This window comes from Panulirus ornatus, chromosome 23 (assembly GCF_036320965.1).
Source record: "Panulirus ornatus isolate Po-2019 chromosome 23, ASM3632096v1, whole genome shotgun sequence".
NCBI classification, from domain to species: Eukaryota; Metazoa; Arthropoda; class Malacostraca; order Decapoda; family Palinuridae; genus Panulirus; species Panulirus ornatus.
Window position 1 is genome coordinate 17066483 of NC_092246.1, and position 26265 is coordinate 17092747.

Sequence of the window (26265 nt, forward strand, 5' to 3'; positions counted from 1 at the left end):
AACTTCACTGTGACCTAGAAAAAACACTGATCTTGAACATGTGGTCTTAAATAGGACATATGCAGTGATCTAAGACATGCATATTGACCTAAAACATGTGCACAGTGACCTAGGACCTGCATGCTGATCTAAGACATGCACAATGTGACACTTCGAAGACAGCTGTATACACTGACCAGGACATGAGTGACAAGTGGGGCACAGGAGAAACCCACGCTGCCCATGACACTGACGAAGGCGAACCCTCGTGCCCGCGCCTCCGTCGGGAAGAGCTCCGGGGCATACACATAGTTCACCTGATGGGGGTATGCAGGGAGGAGAGAGTAGTACCCAAGACCAAGTTCCTGATGACAGGCTGAAAATCACATTGTAAAACAGACACCTGAATACCTCCACCTGTAAGTGAAAAACTGGATTGGGAGTAATAAGGTACAATGACTGCTTAGTTGACATCTGATCAAAGTGTTCCTCCACTTCAATGTGTTCCTCCACTCATGTAGTTCTGCAGAACTGCAGGCAAGTCACGCCAGTGAGATGCACTAAAAAATGTACATAGCTAGCTGGTTGAGAGAGAGAGAGAGAGAGATGGAAGCTAGGGACCAATTTGCAGTTCAAGGGACTAGTGAGTATAGCTATGTGGGACAGCCAGGTACTGGTAATGCTATAACCTATGGGACAGGCAGGAACTAGTTAAAGCAACTAGGAACCAGTGTGGGGATTAGGACCCTAGTGAAGAGGCCAGTCACCATTGAGGAAAGAAAGACAGCAATGAGGGAAGCCTAGTGGAGCTGAGCATCAGTGATGGAGAAAAACAATAATTGTGGGGCTGAGCACCAGAGATGGAGACAGGTGGTAATGGTGGAGCTGAACAACAGTGGTGGAGCTTAGCACTAATGGTGGAATTGGGCACCAATGGTGGAGAAAGGTGTTAATGGTGGAGCTGGTAAATAGTGGTGGAGTGAGCACCAGTGGTACAGCCAGGTGCTAATAGTGGATCAAATCACTGGTGTGGTGCTGGGTGCTAGTGGTGGAGCTTAGCACCAGTGATGGAGCTTGGTGCCTGTGGTGGAACTCAGTAACTATGATGGAGCTAAGCATCAACGGTGGAAATCATACTATTGGTAGACCTAGGTGCCATGAATGGTTTTGGGTGCCAGTGTGGACATCAGAAATGATGGAGCTAGACACAACTAATGAAACTAGGCATTAGTGGTGCGAAGCTGGGCATCAGCGGTGGAGCCAGGGTCCTAGGTATAGAGCTAGATGATAGAGGTGGAACTGGGCATCAGATTTGGATGTAGACACCACTCATGGAGTGAAGCACCTCTGGTATGACTGGGTACCAATGAGTGAGGCTAGGCACCAGCAATGAAGCCATTCACCACTAGTGGACCAGAACCAGGCACACTAGCGATCTCCTACGGTAGTGTCAGGCACTAGCGGTGGACCTGACAACAGTGAGGGGAGCCTTAAAGCAGTGGTGGGTTGGGGGTAGCCTGGCAATGGCACAGAGAGGCTGACAATAAAAAGAGGAGCTTGGCAGTAGTAAGCGGAGTTCATTAAATATGAAGGGAGCCTGACAGTGGCAGGGAGTGTCTGGCAACAATGAGGGGAGCGTGGTACTGATGAGGAAGGCCAGGCAGCAGTGAGGGGAAGCTGGTAGTGGTGAGGAAGACCAAGCAGTGGTGAAGGAAGTCTGGTAGCAGTGAAGAGAGACAGGCAGCAGTGAGGGGTGCCTGGTGGTGGTGCCGAGAAAAAGGCAGCAGTGAAGGGAAGCCTGGCAGCAATGCAGGGAGCCTGGTAACAGTGAGGAAAGCCAGGCAGCAGAGGGGAATGCTGCAGTAGAGAGGAACTGGCAGTAATTAGGGGAGCCTGGGAGTAGTTAGGGGAGCCTGGCAGCAGTGATGGGGACCTGGTAGCTGTGATGGGAGGCTAGCAGCAGAGATGAGAGCCTGGCAGCAGTAATGGAAGCCTTGTAACAGAGAAGGGACAAGATCAAACATGACTGACCTGGAAGGCACCGGCCACCAGCAAGAAGGCGACCATCACCAGCACCCACTCGACCCATTTGTAGCCAGAACCTGCCGGGAAAACCATACTTAAGTAACACACACAGAACAAAAGATGCATATCAGAGGAGCATTTGAATAGGTTGAGGTGACCAGTGGAGTGCCACAGGGTTCTGTTCTAGGACCAATACCCTTCATTATCCATGTAAATGACTCGGCTGAAGGTGTGGGACTCCTAATGTAATAGGTCTGCAGATGGTACAAAGGTCATGATGAAAGTGAGGAGGATTGACTCATCTTACAAAGGGGACTTAAACAGACTTCTGGGATGGTGTGATACATCATATATGGTTCTTAAAATTCAACCTAAGCAAATAGTAAAGTAATTGGGATGGGATAAAGTGAGATTATTATCAAGCAGAAATAAGCTTCAGGATTCTGTGTGCAAGAGGGACTTAGGGGGTGACATCATCCCTAACCTGTTGCCAAAGTCCTATATTTGAAGAATCAAGGAAAGCTTTCAATTATCCGGATAAGAAAATAATGAGCAAAGTCTTCATATGCTTAACATATTAGGCAAAACCCAGAATATGCTTCTCAAGATTATTCACCACACCTAAAGAAGCACAGAGAGCTAATAGAGAAGGCCCAGTGGAGGGAGGCAAAGATGGTACCAGAATTAAGAGGGTCAAGTTACAGGGAGAGGCTACTGGGTTTAAATTTGCCAGCACTACCTTTACATTTTTGAAAAACTGATGATAGACAGTGATGGAGTGAGAAAGGTTAGGAACTACTGGTATAGAGGAAGCAAGGCAACACATCTTAGTCCTTGTGTGGGTATAGAGCAAGAAAGGCATATAACCTCTCGGTGTGGATGTAAAGTGAACAGGGTGATACACTCTAGGCCTGTGTGGGTGTAGAGAGTGAGTAAAGCGACACATCCTAGACCGTGTGAGATGTAAAGAGTCACTTGGGCCATGCTCATGAACCCTGCTTCTGCCAAGGGGCACCAGTAAGTTCAGGAATTGTCTTATGGACGTTGGATACGAGTTTTGGGGGCAAATGACCTTCATAAAAGCAACTTGATAAGTAAAATCAAAGTGGCAACTGGCAACTCGAACCTAGCAACTGGTATACCTTCATTAATGGCAATATCTAATTCAGAATGAAGACTCATGCATCGAAATTTAAAGTGGCAACTCGTATACTCAAATCAAAGTGGCAATTTCCACATCTAATTCAAAGTGGAGAAACTTGCACATCTAATTCAAAGTAGGGAAACTTGCACATCTAATTCAAAGAAGGGAAACTTGCACATCTAATTTAAAATGGTAAATCTAATCAAAAGCAACAAGACTAAAAACTTTAATGAATGTAAAATGTACAAAAGAAGCCAGGAAAAAATCTCTGTCCGAAATTGACTTGCCTGCTGTGACCAGCAGCTGCAGCATTAGTAAGGTGCCGCCCACCGCCAGGCCTGCCCACACCATGATCCGGCGGCCTAGATAGGCTGTGAGGGGTGTGATGAGAAGAATGGACAGCGCCTCCATCGTCCCAGACAACGCTAGATACAGGAATGGGTCTGTGCTGCACAAACAAATGCTACATTAATCATTAGTGCTTATAACTTCTTGTCATCACATATCAAGTTATTAGCTTACACAATGTAGAAATGACACTTATGTGTCTGCAAGTACACATGTATATTGTAAACCATTTCACTCAAGTGTGAATTGAATCCAGGATCTTTTGAATGGCTAGTGAACGAAGATGTTGTGCCATTGGTTGCTCTTCGAATTGTCCCAGGTTCAATCACGATTGTATACGAGTAAAATGGTTTGTATCAGTTTCATGTGTTAATACATGTTATAGATATGAACATGCATGTAAGGATTTAGCCAATGTGACCTCAAGCTGACAGCCCAGGTGGGTGGATTCTCTCTCCCACTAGTGACCCAGATCACCTACCCAATGACTTCTCTATGCAACTTTCCTGTACCCATGTTATCTTATGTGCTTATCTTGTGATAACTGTACTCTGAGGATATGATATATGAAAGATCTTGCCTTTTTCTTCATACATATTCGACATTTCCTGCATTAGCAAAGTAGCATAAAGAACAGAGGAATCCTCACTTGGCCCCCTTCTCTGTTCCTTCTTTTGGAAATCTAAAATATGGGAAGGGAGGATTTCCAGCCCCCACTCCCTTCCCTTTTAGTTGTCTTCTCCGGCATGCAGGGAATACATGGAAGTATTCTTTCTCCCCTATCCACAGACGAAGAATGGCCCATCCACTCATACAGACAGACAGACAGACACACACACATATACATATATATGTATATATCTATTTTTTTATCCCTGGGGATAGGGGAGAAAGAATACTTCCAATGTATTCCCTGCGTGTCGTAGAAGGCGACTATAAGGGGAGGGAGTCGGGGGCTGGAAATCCTCCCCTCATTTTTTTTCAATTTTCTAAAAAAAAAAAGGAACAGAGAAGGGGGCCAGGTGAAGATATTCCCTCAAAGGCCCAGTCCTCTGTTCTTAACGCTACCTCGCTAATGCGGGAAATGGCGAATAGTTTAAAAAAAAAAATATATTTTTATTCATTTTGTTTTGTCGCTGTCTCCCACGTTAGCGAGGCAGCACAAGGAAACAGACGAAAGAATGGCCCAACCCACCCACAAACACATGTATATACATACACGTCCACACACGCAAATATACATATCTATACATCTCAACGTATACATATATATACACACACAGACATATACATATATACACATATACATAATTCATACTGTCTGCCTTTATTCATACCCATCGCCACCCCGCCACACATGAAATAACAACCCCCTCCCCCTGCATAAGTGCGAGGTAGCACTAGGAAAAGACAACAAAGGCCACATTCGTTCACATTCAGTCTAAAGCAGTCATGTATAACGCACTGAAACCATGGCTCCCTTTCCACATCCAGGTCCCACAGAACTTTCCATGGTTTACCCCAGATGCTTCACACGCCCCAGTTCAATCCACTGACAGCACATCAACCCCAATATACCACATCGTTCCAATTCACTCTATTCCTTGCACGCCTTTCACCCTCCTGCATGTTCAGGCCCCAATCACTCAAAATCTTTTTCACTCCATCTTTCCACCTCCAATTTGGTCTCCCACTTCTCGTTCCCTCCACCTCTGACACATATATCCTCTTGGTCAATCTTTCCTCACTCATTCCCTCCATGTGACCAAACCATTTCAAAACACCCTCCTCTGCTCTCTCAACCACACTCTTTATATTACCACACATCTCTCTTACCCTAATATTACTTACTTGATCAAACCACCTCACACCATATATTGTCCTCAAACATCTCATTTCCAGCACATCCACCCTACTTCGCACAACTCTATCTATAGCCCACGCCTTGCAACCATATAAAATTGTTGGAACCACTATTCCTTCAAATATACCCATTTTTGCTTTCCGAGATAATGTTCTCTGATTCCACACATTCTTCAACACTCCCAAAGCTTTCACCCCCTCCCCAGCCTATGATTCACTTCCGCTTCCACGGTTCCATCCTCTGCTAAATCCACTCCCAGATATCTAAAACACTTCACTTCCTCCAGTTTTTCTCCATTCAAACTTACCTCCCAATTGACTTGTCCCTCAACCCTACTGTACCGAATAACCTTGCTCTTATTCCCATTTACTCTCAGCTTTCTTCTTTCACATACTTTACCAAACTCACTCACCAGCTTCTGCAGTTTCTCACACGAATCAGCCACCAGCGCTGTATCATCAGCGAACAACAACTGACTCACTCCCCAAGCTGTCTCATCCACAACAGACTGCATACTTGCCCCTCTTTCCAAAACTCTTGCATTCACCTCCCTAACAACCCCATCCAAACAAATTAAACAACCATAGAGACATCACACATCCCTGCTGCAAACCTACATTCACTGAGAACCAATCACTTTCCTCTCTTCCTACACATACACATGCCTTACATCCTCGATGAAAATTTTTCACTGCTTCTAACCATTTGCCTCCCACACCATATATTCTTAATACCTTCCACAGAGCACCTCTATCGACTCTTAACATATGCCTTCTCCAGATCCATAAATGCTACATACAAATCCATTTGCTTTTCTAAGTATTTCTCACATACATTCTTCAAAGCAAACACCTGATCCACACATCCTCTACCACTTCTGAAACCACACTGCTCTTCCCCAATCTGATGCTCTGTACATGCCTTCACCCTCTCAATCAATACCCTCCCATATAATTTACCAGGAATACTCAACAAACTTATACCTCTGTAATTTAAGCACTCACTTTTATCCCCTTTGCCTTTGTACAATGGCAATATGCAAGCATTCCGCCAATCCTCAGGCGCCTCACCATGAGTCATACATTCATTAAATAGCCTTAAAAACCAGTCAACAATACAGTCACCCCCTTTTTTAATAAATTCCACTGCAATACCATCCAAACCCGCTGCCTTGCCGGCTTTCATCTTCCGCAAAGCTTTTAATACCTCTTCTCTGTTTACCAAATCATTTTCCCTAACCCTCTCACTTTGCACACCACCTCGACCAAAACACCCAATATCTGCCACTCTATCATCAAACACATTCAATAAAACTTTAAAATATTCACTCCATCTCCTTCTCACATCACCACTACTTGTTATCACCTCCCCATTTACCCCCTTCACTGAAGTTCCCATTTGTTCCCTTGTCTTATGCACTTTATTTACCTCTTTCCAAAACATCTTTTTATTCTCCCTAAAATTTAATGATACTCTCTCACCCCAACTCTCATTTGCCCTCTTTTTCACCTCTTGCACCTTTCTCTTGACCTCCTGCCTCTTTCTATTATACATCTCCCAGTCATTTGCATTATTTCCCTGCAAAAATCGTCCAAATGCCTCTTTCATCTCTTTCACTAATAATCTTACTTCTTCATCCCACCACTCACTACCCTTTCTAATCTGCCCACCTCCCATGCTTCTCATGCCACATGCATCCTCTGCGCAAGCCATCACTGCTTCCCTAAATACATCCAATTCGTCCCCTACTCCCCTTACGTCCTTTGTTCTCACCTTTTTCCATTCCGCACTCAGTCTCTCCTGGTACTTCCTCACACAAGTCTCCTTCCCCAGCTCACTTATTCTCACCACTCTCTTCACCCCAACATTCTCTCTTCTTTTCTGAAAACCTCTACAAATCTTCACCTTCGCCTCCATTATCATTATCATACATAATCGCTGTTTCCATCGTCGGCGAGGTAGTGCCAGGAAACAGATGAAGAAAGAATGGCCCAACCACTCATATAAACACATTTATTTTATTTATTATACTTTGTCGCTGTCTCCCGCTTTAGCAAGGTAGCGCAAGGAAGCAGACAAAAGAATGGCCTAACCCACCCACATAGACATGTATATACATACACGTCCACACATGCACATAAACATACTTATACATCTCAACATATACATATACATATACACACAAGGATATATACATAAATACACATGTACATAATTCATATTCTGCCCTTATTCATTCCCGTCGCCACCACGTCACACATGAAATGACAACTCCCTCCCCCCCGCATGTGCGCGAAGTAGTGCGAGGAAAAGACAACAAAGGCCACATTCGTTCACACTCAGTCTCTAGCTGTCAGGTATAATGCACTGAAACCACAGCTCCCTTTTCACATCCAGGCCCCACAAAACATTCCATGGTTTACCCCAGACACTTCACATGCCCTGGTTCAATCCACTGACAGCACGTCGACCTCGGTATACCACATTGTTCCAATTCACTCTATTCCTTGCACGCCTTTCACCCTCCTGCATGTTCAGGCCCCAATCACTCAAAATCTTTTTCACTCCATCTTTCCACCTCCAATTTGGTCTCCCACTTCTCATTCCCTCCACCTCTGACACATATATCCTCTTTGTCAATCTTTCCTCACTTATTCTCTCCATGTGACCAAACCATTTCAAAACACCCTCTTCTGCTCTCTTAACCACACATCTCTTTTACCCTATTATTACTTACTCGATCAAACCACCTCACACCACACATTGTCCTCAAACATCTCATTTCCAGCACATCCATCCTCCTCTGCACAACTCTATCTATAGCCCATACCTTGCAACCATATATCATTGTTGGAACCACTATTCCTTCAAACATACCCATTTTTGCTTTCCTAGATAATGTTCTTGACTTCCACACATTCTTCAACACTCCCAAAACTTTCGCCCCCTCCCCCACCCTATGATTCACTTCCACTTCCATGGTTCCATCTGCTGCCAAATCCACTCCCAGATATCTAAAACACTTCACTTCCTCCAGCTTTTCTCCATTCAAACTTACTTCCCAATTGACTTGTCCCTCAACCCTACTGTACCTAATAAATTTGCTCTTATTCACATTCACTCTTAGCTGTCTTTTTTCACACACTTTACCAAACTCAGTCACCAGCTTCTGCAGTTTCTCACCTGAATCAGCCAACAGCACTGAATCATCAGCGAACAACAACTGACTCACTTCCCAAGCTCTCTCATCCACAACGGACTGCATACGTGCCCCTCTTTCCAAAACTCTTGCATTCACCTCCCTAACAAACCCATCCATAAACAAATTAAACAACCATGGAGACATCACGCACCCCTGCCGCAAACCAAAATTCACTGAGTACCAATCACTTTCCTCTCTTCCTTCACATACACATGCCTTACAATCTCAATAAAAACTTTTCACTGCTTCTAACAACTTGCCCCCCCACACCATATATTCTTAATACCTTTCACAGAGCATCTCTATCAACTCTATCATATGCCTTCTCCAGATCCATAAATGCTACATACAAATTCATTTGCTTTTCTAAGTATTTCTCACATACATTCTTCAAAGCAAACACCTGATCCACACATCCTCTACCACTTCTGAAGTCACACTGCTTTTCCCTAATCCGATGCTCTGTACATGCCTTCAACCTCTCAATCAATACCCTCCCATATTTCCCAGGAATACTCAACAAACTTATACCTCTGTAATTTGAGCACTCACCTTTATCCCCTTTGCCTTTGTACAATGGCACTATGCAAGCATTTGCCAATCCTCAGGCACCTCACCATGAGACATACATACATTAAATAACCTTACCAACCAGTCAACAATACAGTCACGTCCTTTTTCAATAAATTCCACTGCAATACCACCCAAACCCACTGCCTTGCTGGCTTTCATCTTCCGCAAAGCTTTTACTACCTCTTCTCAGTTTATCAAATCATTCTCCCTAACCCTCTCACTTTGCACACCACCTCAACTAAAGCCCCCTATATCTGCCACTCTATCATCAAACATATTCAACAAACCTTCAAAATACTCACAGAGTTATGAAGAATGATCTGTGTGAGTTAAGTGTTGTCAGGTGTTATGTATAACAAGGAGAGATTGTATGTTTGTGGAAAGAATGCCACTCCATCTCCTTCTCACATCACCACTACTTATCACCTCCCCATTAACCCCCTTCACTTGTTCCCTTGTCTTATGCACTTTATTTACCTCCTTCCAAAACATCTTTTGATTCTCCCTAAAACTTAATGATACTCCCTCACCCCAACTCTCATTTGCCCTCTTTTTCACCTCTTGCACCTTTCTCTTGACCTCCTGCCTCTTTCTTTTATACATCTCCCAGTCATTTGTATTTTTTCCCTGCAAAAATTGTCCAAATGCCTCCCTCTTCTCTTTCACTAATAATCTTACTTCTTCATCCCACCACTCACTACCCTTTCTAATCTGCCCACCTCCCACGCTTCTCATGCCACAAGCATCTTTTGCGCAAGCCATCACCGCTTCCCTAAATACATCCCATTCCTTCCCCACTCCCCTTACCTCCTTTGTTCTCACCTTTTTCCATTCTGTACTCAGTCTTTCCTGGTGCTTCCTCACACAAGTCTCCTTCCCAAGCTCACTTACTCTCACCACTCTCTTCCCCCCAACATTCTTCTTTTCTGAGAACCTTTACAAAACTTCACCTTCACCTCCACAAGATAATGATCAGACATCCCTCCAGTTGCACCTCTCAGCATATTAACATCCAAAAGTCCCTCTTTTGTGCGCCTATCAATTAACACATAATCCAATAATGCTCTCTGGCCATCTCTCCTACTTACATACGTATACTTATGTATATCCGTCTTTTTAAACTAGGTATTCCCAATCACCAGTCCTTTTTCGGCACATAAATCTACAAGCTCTTCACTATTTCCATTTACAACACTGAACACCCCATGTACACCAATTATTCCCTTAACTGCCACATTACTCACCTTTGCATTCAAATCAACCATCACTATAACCTGGTCTTGTGCATCAAAACTACTAACACACTTGCTCAGCTGCTCCCAAAACACTTGCCTCTCAAGATCTTTCTTCTCATGCCCAGGTGCATATGCACCAATAATCACCCATCTCTCTCCATCCACTCTCAGTTCTACCCATATCAATCTAGAGTTTACTTTCTTGCACTCTATCACATACTCCCATCACTCCTGTTTCAGGAGTCATATAAGCATATATGTACATAAATCCCCATACACACACATATACATACATATACATACACAAGCATATACATATATACATATGTGCATATGTATATGCTTGTGTATGTGTATGTTTATGTATGTTTATCTGTATCTGCGTGTGTATGGGCATTTATGTTCGCTGATGATATAGCATGGAGGCTGATTCAGATGAGAAACTGCAGAAGTTGGTGACTGAGTTTGGTAAAGTGTGTGAAAGAAGAAAGCTGAGAGTAAATGTGAATATGAGCAAGGTTATTAGGTTCACTAGGGTTGAGGGACAAGTTAATTGGGAGGTAAGTTTGAATGGAGAAAAACTGGAGGAAGTGAAGTGTTTTAGATATCTGGGAGTGAATTTAGCAATGGATGGTACCATGGAAGTGGAAGTGAGTCATACGGTGGGGAGGGGGAGAAGGTTCTGGGAGTGTTGAAGAATGTGTGGAAGGCGAGAACATTATCTCGGAGCAAAAATGGGTATGTGTGAAGGAATAGTGGTTCCAACAATGTTATATGGGTATGAGGCATGGGCTATAGATAGGGTTGTGTGGAGGAGGGTGGATGTCTTGGAAATGAAATGTTTGAGGACAATATGTGGTGAGGTGGTTTCATCGAGTAAGTAATAAAAGGGTAAGAGAGATGTGTAGTAATAAAAAGTGTGGTTGAGAGAGCAGAAGAGGGTGTATTGAAATGGTTTGATCACATGGAGAGAAAGAGTGAGGAAAGATTGACAAAGTGGATATATGTGTCAGAGGTGAAGGGAACAAGGAGAAGTGTCAGACAGTTCTGAGAGAGTTGAAAAATGTGTGGAAGGTGAAAACGTTATCTTGGAAAGCAAAAAAGGGGTATGTTTGAAGGAATAGTGGTTCCAACAATGTTATATGGTTGTGAGGTGTAGGCTATAGATAGAGTTGTGCGGAGGAGGGTGGATGTGCTGGAAATGAGATGTCTGAGGACAATATGTGGTGTGAGGTGGTTTGATTGAGTAAGTAATGAAAGGGTAAGAGAGATGTGTGGTAATAAAAAGTGTGGTTGAGAGAGCAGAAGAGGGTGTTTTGAAATGGTTTGGTCACATGGAGAGAATGATTGAGGAAAGACTGACAAAGAGGATATATGTGTCAGAGGTGGAGGGAACGAGGAGAAGTGGGAGACCAATTGGAGGTGGAAAGATGGAGTTAAAAAGATTTTGAGTGATCAGGACTTGAATATGCAGGAAGGTGAAAGGTGTGCAAGGAATAGAGTGAATTGGAACAATGTGGTATACTGGGGTCGATGTGCTGTCAGTGGACTGAACCAGGGCATGTGAAGTGTCTGGGGTAAACCATGGGAAGTTTTGTGGGGCCTGGATGTGGAAAGGGAGCTGTGGTTTTGGTGCATTATACAAGACAGCTAGAGAATGAGTGTGAAAGAATGTGGCCTTTGTTGTCTTTTCACAGCGCTAACTCGCGCACATGCAGGGGGAGGGGGTTGTCATTTCAAGTGTAGCGGGGTGGCGATGGGAATGAATAAGGGAAGACAGTATGAACTATGTACATGTGTATATATGTATATGTCTGCGTGTGTATACATATGTATACATTGAAATGTATAGGTATGTATATGTCCGTGTGTAGACGTGGATGTATATACATGTGGCTGTGTCGGGCCATTCTTTCGTCTGTTTTCCTGCACTACCTCGTTAACGCGGGAGACAGCGACAAAGAATAAAAAATAAATAAAAGTAAATGTTGAAATGTCGAGGCATGTATATGTGCGTGTGTGGATATGTGCGTGTGTGGGCGTTTACGTACATGCATGTGTACATGGGTGGGTTGGGCCATTCTTTTGTTTGTTTCCTTGTGCTACCTCGCTAAAACAGGAGACAGCGACTACGTATAATAAATTATCTATTATATTTATTAAATATGTTTGTGTGTGTGTGTGAGTGGATAGGCCATTCTTCGTCTGTCTCCTGGTGCTACCTTGCTGACACAGGAAGCAGCAATTAAGGATAATAATAATAATAATAATGCGGGAGACAGCGACAAAGTATAATCATAAAAAAATAACAATAATAATGATAATAATAATGTGTATGTATATGTAAGTGTTTGGGTGTTTATGCATATATAAGTGTATATGAGTGGATGGACCGTTCTTTGTTTCCTAGTGCTACCTCGCCGAAGAGGGAAATGGCGATCAAGTATAATTGATAAATATATATACTGTGTCGTGACCTACTTTTTGAGTGCGCCATGGGAAACAGACCTGGTGAAGTTGTTAGCGTTGATGACGACCCCAAGATAAAGGCAGCTGTGGAGGAACCAGAGGACAGGTGTCACTAGAATGATGGTGCGCATGGCTGGAGCACACAGGTATGCCCGCAGCTTCTGAAGGCCTGCCAGGAATGGGGCAGGGCCAGAGGAAGACCTCCTCCTGGATGACACATGGCTGTCCTGCTGAAGAAGAAGCCCTAGTGTTAGGTGACCAGGATGAAGATAGGGTTTAAAAGTGATTTGGTAAAACATGTTCCCACAGAAATAGAATGACCATTGCTGAAAAAATACCTGGAATCATGTTTCACACTTTTTATAGTTTGAAAGATAACCTATCTTCTAAACCTTCTATTCTATATTCAACACCTAACTATCCTCTACATCTACTTTATATTCAATACTACTCATAAGCTAAAATAAAGTTGTGAAACAACAGCTTCTAAAAAATTAGCATGACAACAGCCTACACTCATTTGCTTTCCTGATCACTGATAAATTTACAATGAAGCTAATTCAGTCACAGTGCCTGAAAAAAGGTGCTCTCATATCACCAACATTCAAGTTATTCCATAAAAAAATTGCATTGTTTTCTGTGAAAGTCTTCAACTGTGCTCAAGACTGTCCCTCAATGCTCAGTACTGTGTGCACTGGACTTTGCCCCTCACTGCTTATCACCTATGTGTACAGGATCCCGTTACTCATCGCTATAAATTATGTGCACAAGACTCCGTCCCTTACTACTCAACACTATCTGGTGTTGCTTCTGTCCATCCATCAAGATTGTGACTCACTTTCAGGAGTTAAAAAAAAAAATAAAAAAAAAATGCTAATGCTGTGTCAGCCAAAGGGCAAACATCTCAATTTTTGCCTCCAAATCCATATTTACCATGTGAAGAACAGTGTTCCATTCCCAGCACTCCTCTTCACACATGCCACTGTCCATTCCACCAACACAGAGGCATGAGACTAATCCATCCCCTAGACACATACACATATCATTTCTTCCTTCCCTTCTTTCACATGGTTCCCTATCTTTCAATTACATCCTTCCCTTACAGAGTTTGTAGAGAAAGAGGTCATGCAAAATGGACTTGGGTTGATATAGTAAGGTTTGGATTCCATAGCCACTCCTATCTCATGAAATACATTACAAAACTCATACACTTCTTGTAGTGGCAAGAACTTGTAACCTGCTACGCAAATCAAGACAGGGTGAGTAGAGGTGACAGTCTAGAATGAAGGATGGGGGAGCTCAAAGCTTGCACAAACATTACAAAAGTAACAAGAACAGAATGTCAAACACATACACACAAACACACCTCAAGCAAATAAATATACAAAACATACACAGATGTGTAGATGTTAGCATCTTTGGATTCGACTGAGTGGGAAAGTTGGAAGAAAAGTCATGACTGACCTCAGTGCTCTAAATCCACTCAACACTATGGATATCAATCAGCTTTTTTAAAAGAATGTGAATAAAGCCACTGAAAAGGGTATAACAAAATGACTAACAAGGGACAAAACAGAAATGTGACGAAATAATTTTGAAATAACAGCGTGTGAAAGTAACAAGCCAAGATAAGTGGTGAATACTGTAGATAACAGTTAAGGAAAGTTAAAAGATGGGGTCCTGTAAGTACAGAAATCCCTTCCTGTGAACACTAAAAGCACATATAAGTAAAACACACATACTATATGTAGTCGATTACAAGTCCCTGGGCTAAATATATGAGTAATTAATGTTATAATGAGGTTAACAAGTTAGGCATGATGACCACCAACAGTGAGGCTTGCCTTTATCAGGTGATCCATGGCAGCGGTGAGAGAATCACGAAGCTGCACTTTGTTTTGCCAGAGCGCCTTCTCCAACACCCTGGTGGCCTCCTGCAGCTGGCCTTCCTGCACCAGCCACCGAGCCGACTCATCCATGATGCTGGGGAAGAAGCCACAGGTACAACGTAGGCTTGACCCACTACCAGCTCTGTCATATGTTGCAGTCATCATAGTCATATGAAAAACCAATGATGTTAACTACAAAAACTGGTTATCAAAAGACTAATAATAAATATGGGAATTTTTCTTTATATCTAATTGCTCTGCTGTCTCCAAAAAGTAGTGTTAAGAGTGAATAAAATGACCTCATCTGCATGCGTTCACTCTCCAGCTATCATGTGTAATGGACCAAATCCAGAGCTTACTTCCTACAGCCAAGCCCCACAGATTATTAAGAAGTAACTACCTGAATAACCCTATCCACACACAATGCAAGGAGAGGAAGGTCAGATGTCAAGTCACATAATTAGCGCCAACCTGGACTACATGAGGATTATGAAGCCCCAACTCACTGCTACTTCTGTGCTTTTAAGGACCTCAGTACCTATATCACCTCCACTCTGTCTGAGGATGTAATAAACGAAAGTACTCACCATTTTCATTTTCCAGTGGTGATTGTTTAACTATTTATTTTTGCTTTGTTGCTGTCTCCCGCGTTAGCGAGGTAGCGCAAGGAAACAGACGAAAGAATGACCCAACCCACCCACATACACATGTATATACATACACGTCCACACACGCAGATATACATACCTATACATCTCAACATTACATATATATACACACACAGACATATACATATATACACATGTACATAATTCATACTGTCAGCCTTTATTCATTCCCAACGCCACCACGCCATACATGAAATAACAACCCCCTCCCCCCTCATGTGCGTGAGGTAGCGCTAGGAAAAAAAAACAAAGGCCACTTTCGTTCACACCCAATCTCTAGCTGTCATGTAATAATGCATCGAAACCACAGCTCCCTTTCCACTTCCAGGCCCCACAGAACTTTCCATGGTTTACCCAAGATGCTTCACATGCCCTGGTTCAATCCATTGACAGCATGTCGACCCCGGTATACCACATCGTTCCAATTCACTCTATTCCTTGCACGCCTCTCACCCTCCTGCATGTTCAGGCCCCGATCACTCAAAATCTTTTTCACTCCATCTTTCCACCTCCAATTTGGTCTCCCACTTCTCCTCGTTCCCTCCACCTCTGACACATATATCCTCTTGGTCAATCTTTCCTCACTCATTCTCTCCATGTGACCAAACCATTTCAAAACACCCTCTTCTGCTCTCTCAACCACACTCTTTTTATTACCACACACCTCTCTTACCCTATTATTACTTACTCGATCAAACCACCTCACACCATATATTGTCCCCTGGGGATAGGGGAGAAATAATACTTCCCACATATTCCCTGCGTGTCGTAGAAGGTGACTAAAAGGGGAGGGAGCGGGTGGCTGGAAATCCTCCCCTCTCCTTTTTTTGATTTTCCAAAAGAAGGAACAGAGAAGGGGGCCAGGTGAGGATATTCCCTCAAAGGCCCAGTCCTTTGTTCTTAACGCTACCTCGCTGACGCAGGAAATGGCAAATAGTATGAAAGAAAGGATTTGGCAGCGGATGGAACCATGGAAGCAGAAGTGAGTCACAGGGTGGGGGAGGGGGCGAAGGTTCTGGGAGGGTTGAAGAATGTGTGGAAGATGAGAACATTATCTTGGAAAGCAAAAATGGGTATGTTTGAAGGAATAGTGGTTCTAACAATGTTATATGGTTGCAAGGTGTGGGCTATATATAGGGTTGTGTGGAGGAGGGTGGATGTATTGGAAATGAGATGTTTGAGGACAATATGTGGTGTGAGGTGGTTTGATCAAGTAAGTAATGAAAGGGTAAGAGAGATGTGTGGAAATATAAAGAATGTGGTTGAAAGAGCAGAAGATGGTGTATTAAAATGGTTTAGTCACATGGAGAGAATGAGTGAAGAAAGACTGACTAATAGGATATATGTGTCAGAGGTGGAGGGAACGAGAAGTGGAAAGATCGAGTGAAAAAGATTTTGAGCGATCAGGGCTTGAACATGCAGGAGGGTGAAAGGTGTGCAAGGAATAGAGTGAATTGGAACGACATGGTATACCGGGGTCGACGTGCTGTCGATGGATTGAACCAGGACATGTGAAGCATCTGGGGTAAACCACGGAAAGTTTTGTGGGGTCTGGATGTGGAAAGGGAGCTGTGGTTTCGATGCATTATACATGACAGCTAGAGACAGTGTGAACGAATATGGCCTTAATAGTCTTTTCCCGGTGCTACCTTGCGCGCGTGTGTGGGAGGAAGGGGGTGTCATTTCATTACCTCCCAATCTATCTGTCCCTCAACCCTACTGAACCTAATAAACTTGCTCTTATTCACATTTACTCTCAGCTTTCTTCTTTCACACACTTTACCAAACTCAGTCACCAACTTCAGTCACCATATCATCAGCAAACAACAATTGACTAACTTCCCAAGCCCTCTCATCCACAACAGACTGCATACTTGCCCCTCTCTCCAAAACTCTTGCATTCAACTCCCAAACAACCTCTTCCATAAAAAAATTAAACAACCAGGGAAAGATCATGCACCCCTGCTGCAAACCAACATTTACTGGGAACCAATTATTTTCCTCTCTTCCTACTCGTACACATGCCTTACGTCCGTGGTAAAAACGTTCCACTGCTTTTAGCAACTTACCTACAACACTCTTAATACATTTTAGAAAGCATCTCTATCAACCCTATCATATGCCTTCTCCAGATCCATACAAATCCATCTGTTTTTCAAAGTATTTCTCACATACATTCTTCAAGGGAAACACCTGATCCACACATCCTCTATCACTTCTGAAACCACACTGCTTTTCCCCAATCTGATGCTCTGTAAATGCCTTTACCCTCTCAATCAATATCCTCCCACATAATTTCCCAGGAATCCTCAACAAACTTATACTTCTGTAATTTGAACATTCACCTTTATCCTCTTTGCCTTTGTACAATGGCAATATGCATGCATTCTGCCAATCCTTGGGCACTTCACCATGAACCATACATTCACTAAATATCCTTACCAACCAATCAACAACACAGTCACCCCCTTTTCTAATAAATTCCATTGCAATACTTAATCACCGTCTCACGTGTTAGCGAGGTAGCGCATGGAAACAGACAATGAGTGGCCCAACCCACCCAAATACACATGGATATACATAAACGCCCACACACGCACATACCCATGCATATACATTTCAAAGTATACATACATATACAAATATGCACACGTACATATTCATACTTGCTGCCTTCATCCATTCCCTTCGCCACCCCGCCATACATGAAATAGCATCCCCCCTTCCAGCGAGGTAGTGCCAGGAAAAGACAAAAAGGCCACATTCACTCACACTCGGTCTCTAGCTGTCATGTGCAATGCACCAAAACCACAGCTCCCTTTCCACATCCAGGCCCCACAGACCTTTTCAGGGTTTACCCCAACGCTTCACATGCCCTGGTTCAATCCACCGACAGCACATCGACCCCGGTATACCACATCTTTCCAATGCACTCTATTCCTTGCACGCTTCTCACCCTCCTGTATGTTCAGGCCCCGATTGCTGAAAATCTTTTTCAGTTCATCCCTCCAACTCCAATTTGGTCTCCTGCTTCTCCTTGTTCCCTCCACCTATGACATATATCTCCTTTGTCAATCTTTCCTCACTCATTCTCTCCATATGAGAGAATGAGGACCTGTGCCACAGTGACATACTTACAAGGATACTGGCAGGAGTATGAGGATGGGTGAGGAACACACCAGTAGGAGGGTACGCCATTCCCTGATCATGAAGCCTACCCCTGCGAACCCAACCGTGCTGGCGGAGAAGGGCAAGCCCAGCAGCATCCCCACACGGCTCCGGTATCCTGCAGGTGTGGACTCCAGGGCTGTGTACATGAAATGGTGACATTATAAACATTTTGGAAAACTAGAAGTGGCTAGAGTATGAAGACTCCAAAGGATATACGTGATTTAATGACTCCAGGGCTGTGGACATGAAGTGGTGATGTTACAAACATTTTCGAAGATTAGAAGTCGCTAGATTATGAGGACTCCAAGGTCCAACAGAAGGATATATATAGATAAATGATATAAGTTGAGAGGAAATATAGGTAAACAGCTCTGAGGACAAACTGGCATTACAGGGATGTGGAGAAAACACAGGCATTCCAAGCTTAAGGGAAAACATGGTGACGATTAATGGTTGTGGAGGAGGTATAGCTCAACAGCTGTGAGGAAAAATTATTTGCATTCAAAGGATGTGCAGAGATGAGGATGAATGGTGATGAGGAACTTGGTGGTGCTTTAGAGACTATCTATGACTGTGGGAGAGATATGGCAGTGCTCAAAGGGTAGAGACTTTGCGACACTTTTGGGCTGTGGCAGACACATGGTGACACTTGAAGGCTGTTGCAGAGACATGGTGATACTTTAGGTCTCTGCCAGAGATCTGGTGAAACTTTGTGGCTGTGGAAGAGACATGGTGGCATTTCAGGGCCATGGCAGAGACATGGTGACACTTAGGGCTGTAGAAGAGACATGGGGATACTTTAACATTGTGGCAGAGACTTGGTGATGCTCTAGGGCAGTGGCAGAAACATGGTGACACTTTAGGGTTGTGGTGGAGAGATGATGACACTTTAGGGTTGTGGGGGACACATGACCTTTTAGGCTGTAGAGAAGACATGGTGACACTCTAGGGCTGTGGCAGAAACATGGCGACACTTGAGGGCTGTGGTAGAGACATGGTGATACTCTAGGGTTATGGCACAAACATGGTGACAGTAGGGCTATGGAGAAGACATGGTGACATTCTGGGAATTAGAGAGGACTCAGGGTAACATTTGAGGTTTACTAGGGAGGCAGAATGACACTGCAAACATGTGGGTGAGACAAAGTATTGCTTCAAGGCAGCAAGGGAGACAAAAGGATCAATTAGGAAGAGTGGGAACAACCAAGTTACACTTCAAGCACAACAGGAAGACCAAATCAACACTTTACAGCTGTGGATGACGAGAATTAATGTTCAAGGATGTGGGAAGCAGCAGTGTGACAGTTCTTGGGAAGACAATCTAGCTTTTGTTTTGCCCATGAGAAGAAGTAGTTTAAGGATTGTAGGGAGACACTGCTTCACTTCTGTAAACAATACAGTTCAAAATTTAGGAGCTGTGGAGGAGGCAACTGAACACCAGGGCGTGGGGTAGTAAAGGTAAAGATATGTGAATGTAGGAGGGTCATTCTTTATGATTAAGGGGATGACAATATAAGTTTATGGCTGTATGGGAGAAAAAGTAACACTTTATGACTGTGGGAAGACAAAGCAGCTTCAGTGATTAAAAAGAATCCATCTAGGCTACCATTTCATGAAATCCAATTTTACATATTTTCCATGGAGGTGAAATTAATAATAAACTATAATTTAGTCAAAGTAACTTGTTTGCATGAAATTACTGGAAACTGGAGCATAACCTTTATGAATATCATGAATGAATTCTCATGTCAAATATTACGAAATATAAAATCAAGAAAAATGTTACTCAATACTGATTCTGTTGTTTGGAATAAACCTTCCTAGTGATATGACAAATTTTCATTATGCATGCATGGGAAATTATATATATAAAAAGGGAAGCATTGAGGACAAATGCAGCTCTACTTGCTGAAAGCTTGGCATATGTGAATCAATGCACGACAGACAAGAAACTTCACACTAGTTAGAAAGAAAGTGCCACAGTCATGATGACTAACTCCCATTCACAGCTGCAACTAATTCATCCATATGCTTGGCAGGATATAAAATTGCAGTCTCTTGGGATGCTACATTTCTGGAAATGTTTTTGTTCAGGAGGAAGATTGTGCAGGCAATGTGCAAGGTACGAGAAGGAAAAATGGCGAGGGTGAGTGTTTATACCACTTAATACCATTCTCCCATTTGCTCAGCCCACCGCAGGAGGGATTCAAATGTCAAATAAAAATCTATAATGGTCTACTGACCCTCCATAGGATGTTGACAATTAGCTGTCATGCAAAACAGAAAGAAGAACAGAACTATGACAGAAGGCACAGACATATGCCTTCATTAACAGTGCTATAACCACAGCAAGAAGATCCTGCAAAATAAAGTGGAAACATTTAATGAAAGAAGGAGGGCAAGAGGCAGCTTACTGTGGCTCCAGGCTGGGACAAGCATAGCCATGACAGAACAGCCAGCTATGAAGCGCAGGATGATGAGGACTGGGTAGAGAGGCATGAGGACCATGGCCACAACTACCACCAGGTTGGTCACACACGCGCCCAACACAACTCGCCGTCGGCCCCACCTGCCGACCAACCACACCTCAGTCAGAACTGTGCACTTGAGATTAAGGGAAGGAAGGGGGCAACTGTCTGGGTTGGGGAGAAGGGAGGAAAAGGACCCTCTCTTACAGCCAGGCCATACAGAATAAAAGCTCTGGGTGGATGACTAACAACACCACTAGTTACAAGCAACTGGTATTAGAAAAAAGGTGTTACCAAACTTACTAGAATATTTATGGCTTCATAGTTATGTATGTGTGAAAGGAGAAAGTTTAAAGTAAATGTGAATAAGAGCAGGGTTGTCAGGTTCAGTAGGCTTGAGGGGCAAGTTAATCTGGAGGTGAATTTGAATGGAGAAAAGCTGGAGGAAGTGAAGTGTTTTAGTTATCTGGGAGTGGACTTAGAAGCAGATGGAACCATGGAAGTTAAAATGAGACACAGGGTGGGGGAGAGGGCGAATGTTCTGGGAGTGTTGAAAAATGTGTGGAAGGTGAGAATGTTATCTCGGAGAGCAAAAATGGGTATGTTTGAAGGAATAGTGGTTCCAACAATGTTACATGGTTGCGAGGCATGGGCTATAGATTGGGTTGTGCGGAGGAAGGAGGATGTGTTGGAAACGAAATGTTTGAGGACAATATGTGGTGTGAGGTGGTTTGATCAAGTAAGTAATGAAAGGGTAAGAGAGATGTGTGGTTATAAAAAGAGTGTGGTTGAGAGAGCAGAAGAGGGTGTATTGAAATAGTCTGGACGCAAAGAAAGAATGAGTGAGGAAATATCAACAAAGAGGGTATATGTATCAGGTGGAGGCAACAAGGAGAAGTGGGAGATCAAACTGGAGGTGGAAGGATGGAATGAAAAAGATTTTGAGTGATTGGGGCCTGAACATACAGGAGGGTGAAAGGCATGCAAGGAACAGAGTGAATTGGAATGATATGGTATAACGGGGTCAATGTGCTGTCAATGGATTAAACCAGGGCATGTGAAGCATCTGGGGTAAACCATGGAAAGGTCTGTGGGGCCTGGATGAGGAGCTGTGGTTTCGGTGCATTACACATGACAGCTACAGACTAAGTGTGAATGAATGTGGCCTTTTTGTCTTTTCCTGGTGCTACCCCACTAAGAGAGAGAGAGAGAGAGAGAGAGAGAGAGAGAGAGAGAGAGAGAGAGAGAGAGAGAGAGAGATGCTGTTTCCTCTGTGGCAGGGTGGTGATGGGAATGGATAAAGGCAGCAAGTATGAATATGTATATGTGTATATATGTATATTTGTGTATGCATATGTTGATATGTATATGTGTGTGTATGGGCGTTTCTGTGTTTATAAGTGTATACGAGGGGTTGGGCCATTCTTCGTCTGTTTCCTTGCGCTACCTCGCTGATGTGGGAAACAGCGATGAAGTATAATACATGAATAAATAAATATAAATGATTATATATATGTACTTTTATGTCTTGCTCAATATGTAATCACATGGCTAGAGGAAGGGGAGATGCAACACATTTATATACACATACACAAAGGGATGGGGCACAGTGAAACAAGGCCTCAGCACCAGCAGGAAATAACCTGCAGGACTTTGATAGAGGGATTTGGGAGTCAATACTGTGGGAAACCTGTGCCTGTTGCCAGAGCCCCATCATGGGAAAATTGTAAAGGAGACAAACTCTGCTGACAAATATCAAATGTGAATTCAAAAACATGGTTAAGACAGTATTCAGCAAACTGTTCACATCCTACGTAAGGCTAGAACTGGAATATGCATCTCAAATTTGGTCACTACACTTAAAAGGAGCACAAAGAAGTATTAGAAGGGGTCAAGAGGAAGGAAGAAAAGATAGGACGACAATAAAGAAAGCAGATTTACATTAAGAAGGTAGAGACCAGAAACTTGTCCACCCAGGAGAAGAGAAAAAAAAGGAGTGACTTGATCACAACCCTCACATTCCTCAGCCATTTTAATAATGTTGACATATGCAAAGGCAGAGCAGCTAGAGGCCATAACTAGAAACTAAGCCATAAACATGAGATAGAGTATATAAAAGGACTTTTATATTATAAAAGTGAGTGAATGGAATAAATGTTGGAACTGTACATTCTGACAGTATACAAAAGTTCAAAAATGTGAATGGCATAGAGAGGTTAAGAGGTGTGTGTGTGTGTTTTCCACATAATGATTCAGCCTTTGATAAGGAATGAAGATTCAAGAAAATTGGTGCTGACAATAAAGATACCCAACAAATTAATGATGCACAACTTTATTCATAAGTAAGGTTTGTGTAGTATGGCAAGCCTTTCTGGGGTTAAGGGCATTTAATGAAGTACAACTTTATTCATTAGTTAGGTTCATGTGTAATGAGATGGGTCTTTCTGGGGTCATGGGCAATTAATGAAGCATAGCTTTATTCACAAATAAGGTTCGCATTATGTGTTCAGTGAGCTGTTCTGGGGTCATGGGCACTTAATGAAGCATAACTTTATTAATAAATAAGGTTCATGTATACAGTGTGCAGTGAGGCAAGGCTTTCTACGATTTTGGGTATTTAATGAAGCACAACTTTATTCATAAGTAAGGGTCATGTTGTGTGCAGTGAGCCTTTCTGGGGTTGTGGGCATTTAATGAAGCACAACTTTATTCTTAAGTAAGGTTGGTGTAGTGTGGTGAGCCTATCTGGGGTTGTGGGCACTTTATGAAGCACAACTTTATTCATAAGTAAGGTTCATGTAGTGTCATGAGCCTTTCTGGGGCTGTAGGCACTTAATGAAGTACAACATTATTTATAAGTAAAGTTTGTGTAATGTTGTGAGCCTTTCTGGGGTCGTGGGCATTCAATGAAGCACAATTCTATTCATAAGTAAGGTTCATGTAGTGTGGTGGGACTTTCTGGGGTTGTGGGCACTTAATGAAGCACAACATTATTTATAAGTAAGGTTCATGTTGTGTGTGTGTGTGTGTGGGTGTATGTGGAGTGTGAAGAGTCTACCTTAGGTCATGGACGCCTTACCTGTCAGCAATGTGCCCGCCTGCTGTGCTGCCCACCATCCCGCCTAGGGTGAAGAGCGTCTGGAACAAGGGCCTCAGGACAGCCCTCTCGCACACCAGGTGCCACTGCAACAGGTCCCACACTTGGTGCCGAAATAATGACAGTAATCAGCCAAACACTGATGAGGTTGTGAGCTACATATGAACTGATTCCCAGAGGCAGTATGATGAGAACAACAATAATACCACTACTGTGTTTTACTTTTTAATATTTCATAAAGAACACAATATGTCTTACATATCCCTAGAAAAGACTTACAACAGTGGCATTATATCAACATCTTAATGTCTGAAACACCTTAAAACACACAGACAGACACATGCGTCACATATGTAAGGGCTGCCAAGATCAAACCCACAAAGATTCGTATCCTAGCTGTGGTAGCCAGTCCACAATCCATCCAGCTGTTCATCCTTCCCTAGGGGCTTGTCTGTAGAATGGAAGCATGGTATATATTAGGATGTGTGGTGTGTTGTGTTGTGTTGTGCTGTGTTGTGTTGTGTAGTGTAGTGTAGTGCAGTGCAGTGCAGTGTAGTGTAATGTAGCGAAGTGTAGTGTTGTGTGTGTGTGTGTGTGTGTGTTTTCCACATAATGATTCAGCCTTTGATAAGGAATGAAGATTCAAGAAAATTGGTGCTGACAATAAAGATACCCAACAAATTAATGAAGCACAACTTTATTCATAAGTAAGGTTCATGTAGTGTCATGAGCCTTTCTGGGGTTGTGGGCACTTAATGAAGCATAACTTTATTAATAAATAAGGTTCATGTAGTGTCATGAGCCTTTCTGGGGTTGTGGGCACTTAATGAAGCACAACTTTATTCATAAGTAAGGTTCATGTTGTGTGTGTGTGTTTTCCACATAATGATTCAGCCTTTGATAAGGAATGAAGATTCAAGAAAATTGGTGCTGACAATAAAGATACCCAACAAATTAATGATGCACAACTTTATTCATAAGTAAGGTTCATGTAGTGTGGTGGGACTTTCTGGGGTTGTGGGCACTTAATGAAGCACAACTTTATTCATAAGTAAGGTTCATGTAGTGTGGTGGGACTTTCTGGGGTTGTGGGCACTTAATGAAGCACAACTTTATTCATAAGTAAGGTTCATGTAGTGTCATGAGCCTTTCTGGGGCTGTAGGCACTTAATGAAGTACAACATTATTTATAAGTAAGGTTCATGTAGTGTCATGAGCCTTTCTGGGGCTGTAGGCACTTAATGAAGTACAACATTATTTATAAGTAAGGTTCATGTAGTGTCATGAGCCTTTCTGGGGTTGTGGGCACTTAATGAAGCACAACTTTATTCATAAGTAAGGTTCATGTAGTGTCATGAGCCTTTCTGGGGTCGTGGGCATTCAATGAAGCACAATTCTATTCATAAGTAAGGTTCATGTAGTGTCATGAGCCTTTCTGGGGCTGTAGGCACTTAATGAAGTACAACATTATTTATAAGTAAGGTTCATGTAGTGTGGTGGGACTTTCTGGGGTTGTGGGCACTTAATGAAGCACAACTTTATTCATAAGTAAGGTTCATGTAGTGTCATGAGCCTTTCTGGGGTTGTGGGCATTTAATGAAGTACAACATTATTTATAAGTAAGGTTCATGTAGTGTCATGAGCCTTTCTGGGGTCGTGGGCATTCAATGAAGCACAATTCTATTCATAAGTAAGGTTCATGTAGTGTGGTGGGACTTTCTGGGGTTGTGGGCACTTAATGAAGCACAACTTTATTCATAAGTAAGGTTCATGTAGTGTCATGAGCCTTTCTGGGGTTGTGGGCATTTAATGAAGTACAACATTATTTATAAGTAAGGTTCATGTAGTGTCATGAGCCTTTCTGGGGTTGTGGGCATTTAATGAAGTACAACATTATTTATAAGTAAAGTTTGTGTAATGTTGTGAGCCTTTCTGGGGTTGTGGGCATTTAATGAAGTACAACATTATTTATAAGTAAGGTTCATGTAGTGTCATGAGCCTTTCTGGGGTTGTGGGCACTTAATGAAGCACAACTTTATTCATAAGTAAGGTTCATGTAGTGTCATGAGCCTTTCTGGGGTTGTGGGCACTTAATGAAGCACAACTTTATTCATAAGTAAGGTTCATGTAGTG

At 42.8% G+C, this 26265-nt stretch overlaps 1 protein-coding gene across 2 annotated transcripts in view; it reads right to left on the reverse strand.

Moving 5' to 3' along the window:
* Positions 1-26265, reverse strand: part of LOC139756824 (solute carrier family 22 member 7-like) — an 87155-nt gene that overhangs the window by 5827 nt on the left and 55063 nt on the right. The window contains exons 4-11 of one of the 2 annotated variants that reach the window (XM_071676645.1): positions 24115-24218; positions 20982-21136; positions 18535-18703; positions 14684-14870; positions 12879-13066; positions 3436-3596; positions 2011-2081; positions 177-296 (exon numbers count right to left, since the gene is read on the reverse strand). In XM_071676645.1, the coding sequence (XP_071532746.1) occupies positions 177-296; positions 2011-2081; positions 3436-3596; positions 12879-13066; positions 14684-14870; positions 18535-18703; positions 20982-21136; positions 24115-24218 (1155 nt within the window). The remainder of the gene's footprint in view (positions 1-176; positions 297-2010; positions 2082-3435; positions 3597-12878; positions 13067-14683; positions 14871-18534; positions 18704-20981; positions 21137-24114; positions 24219-26265) is intronic. The other variant, XM_071676646.1, reaches the window with a different exon arrangement.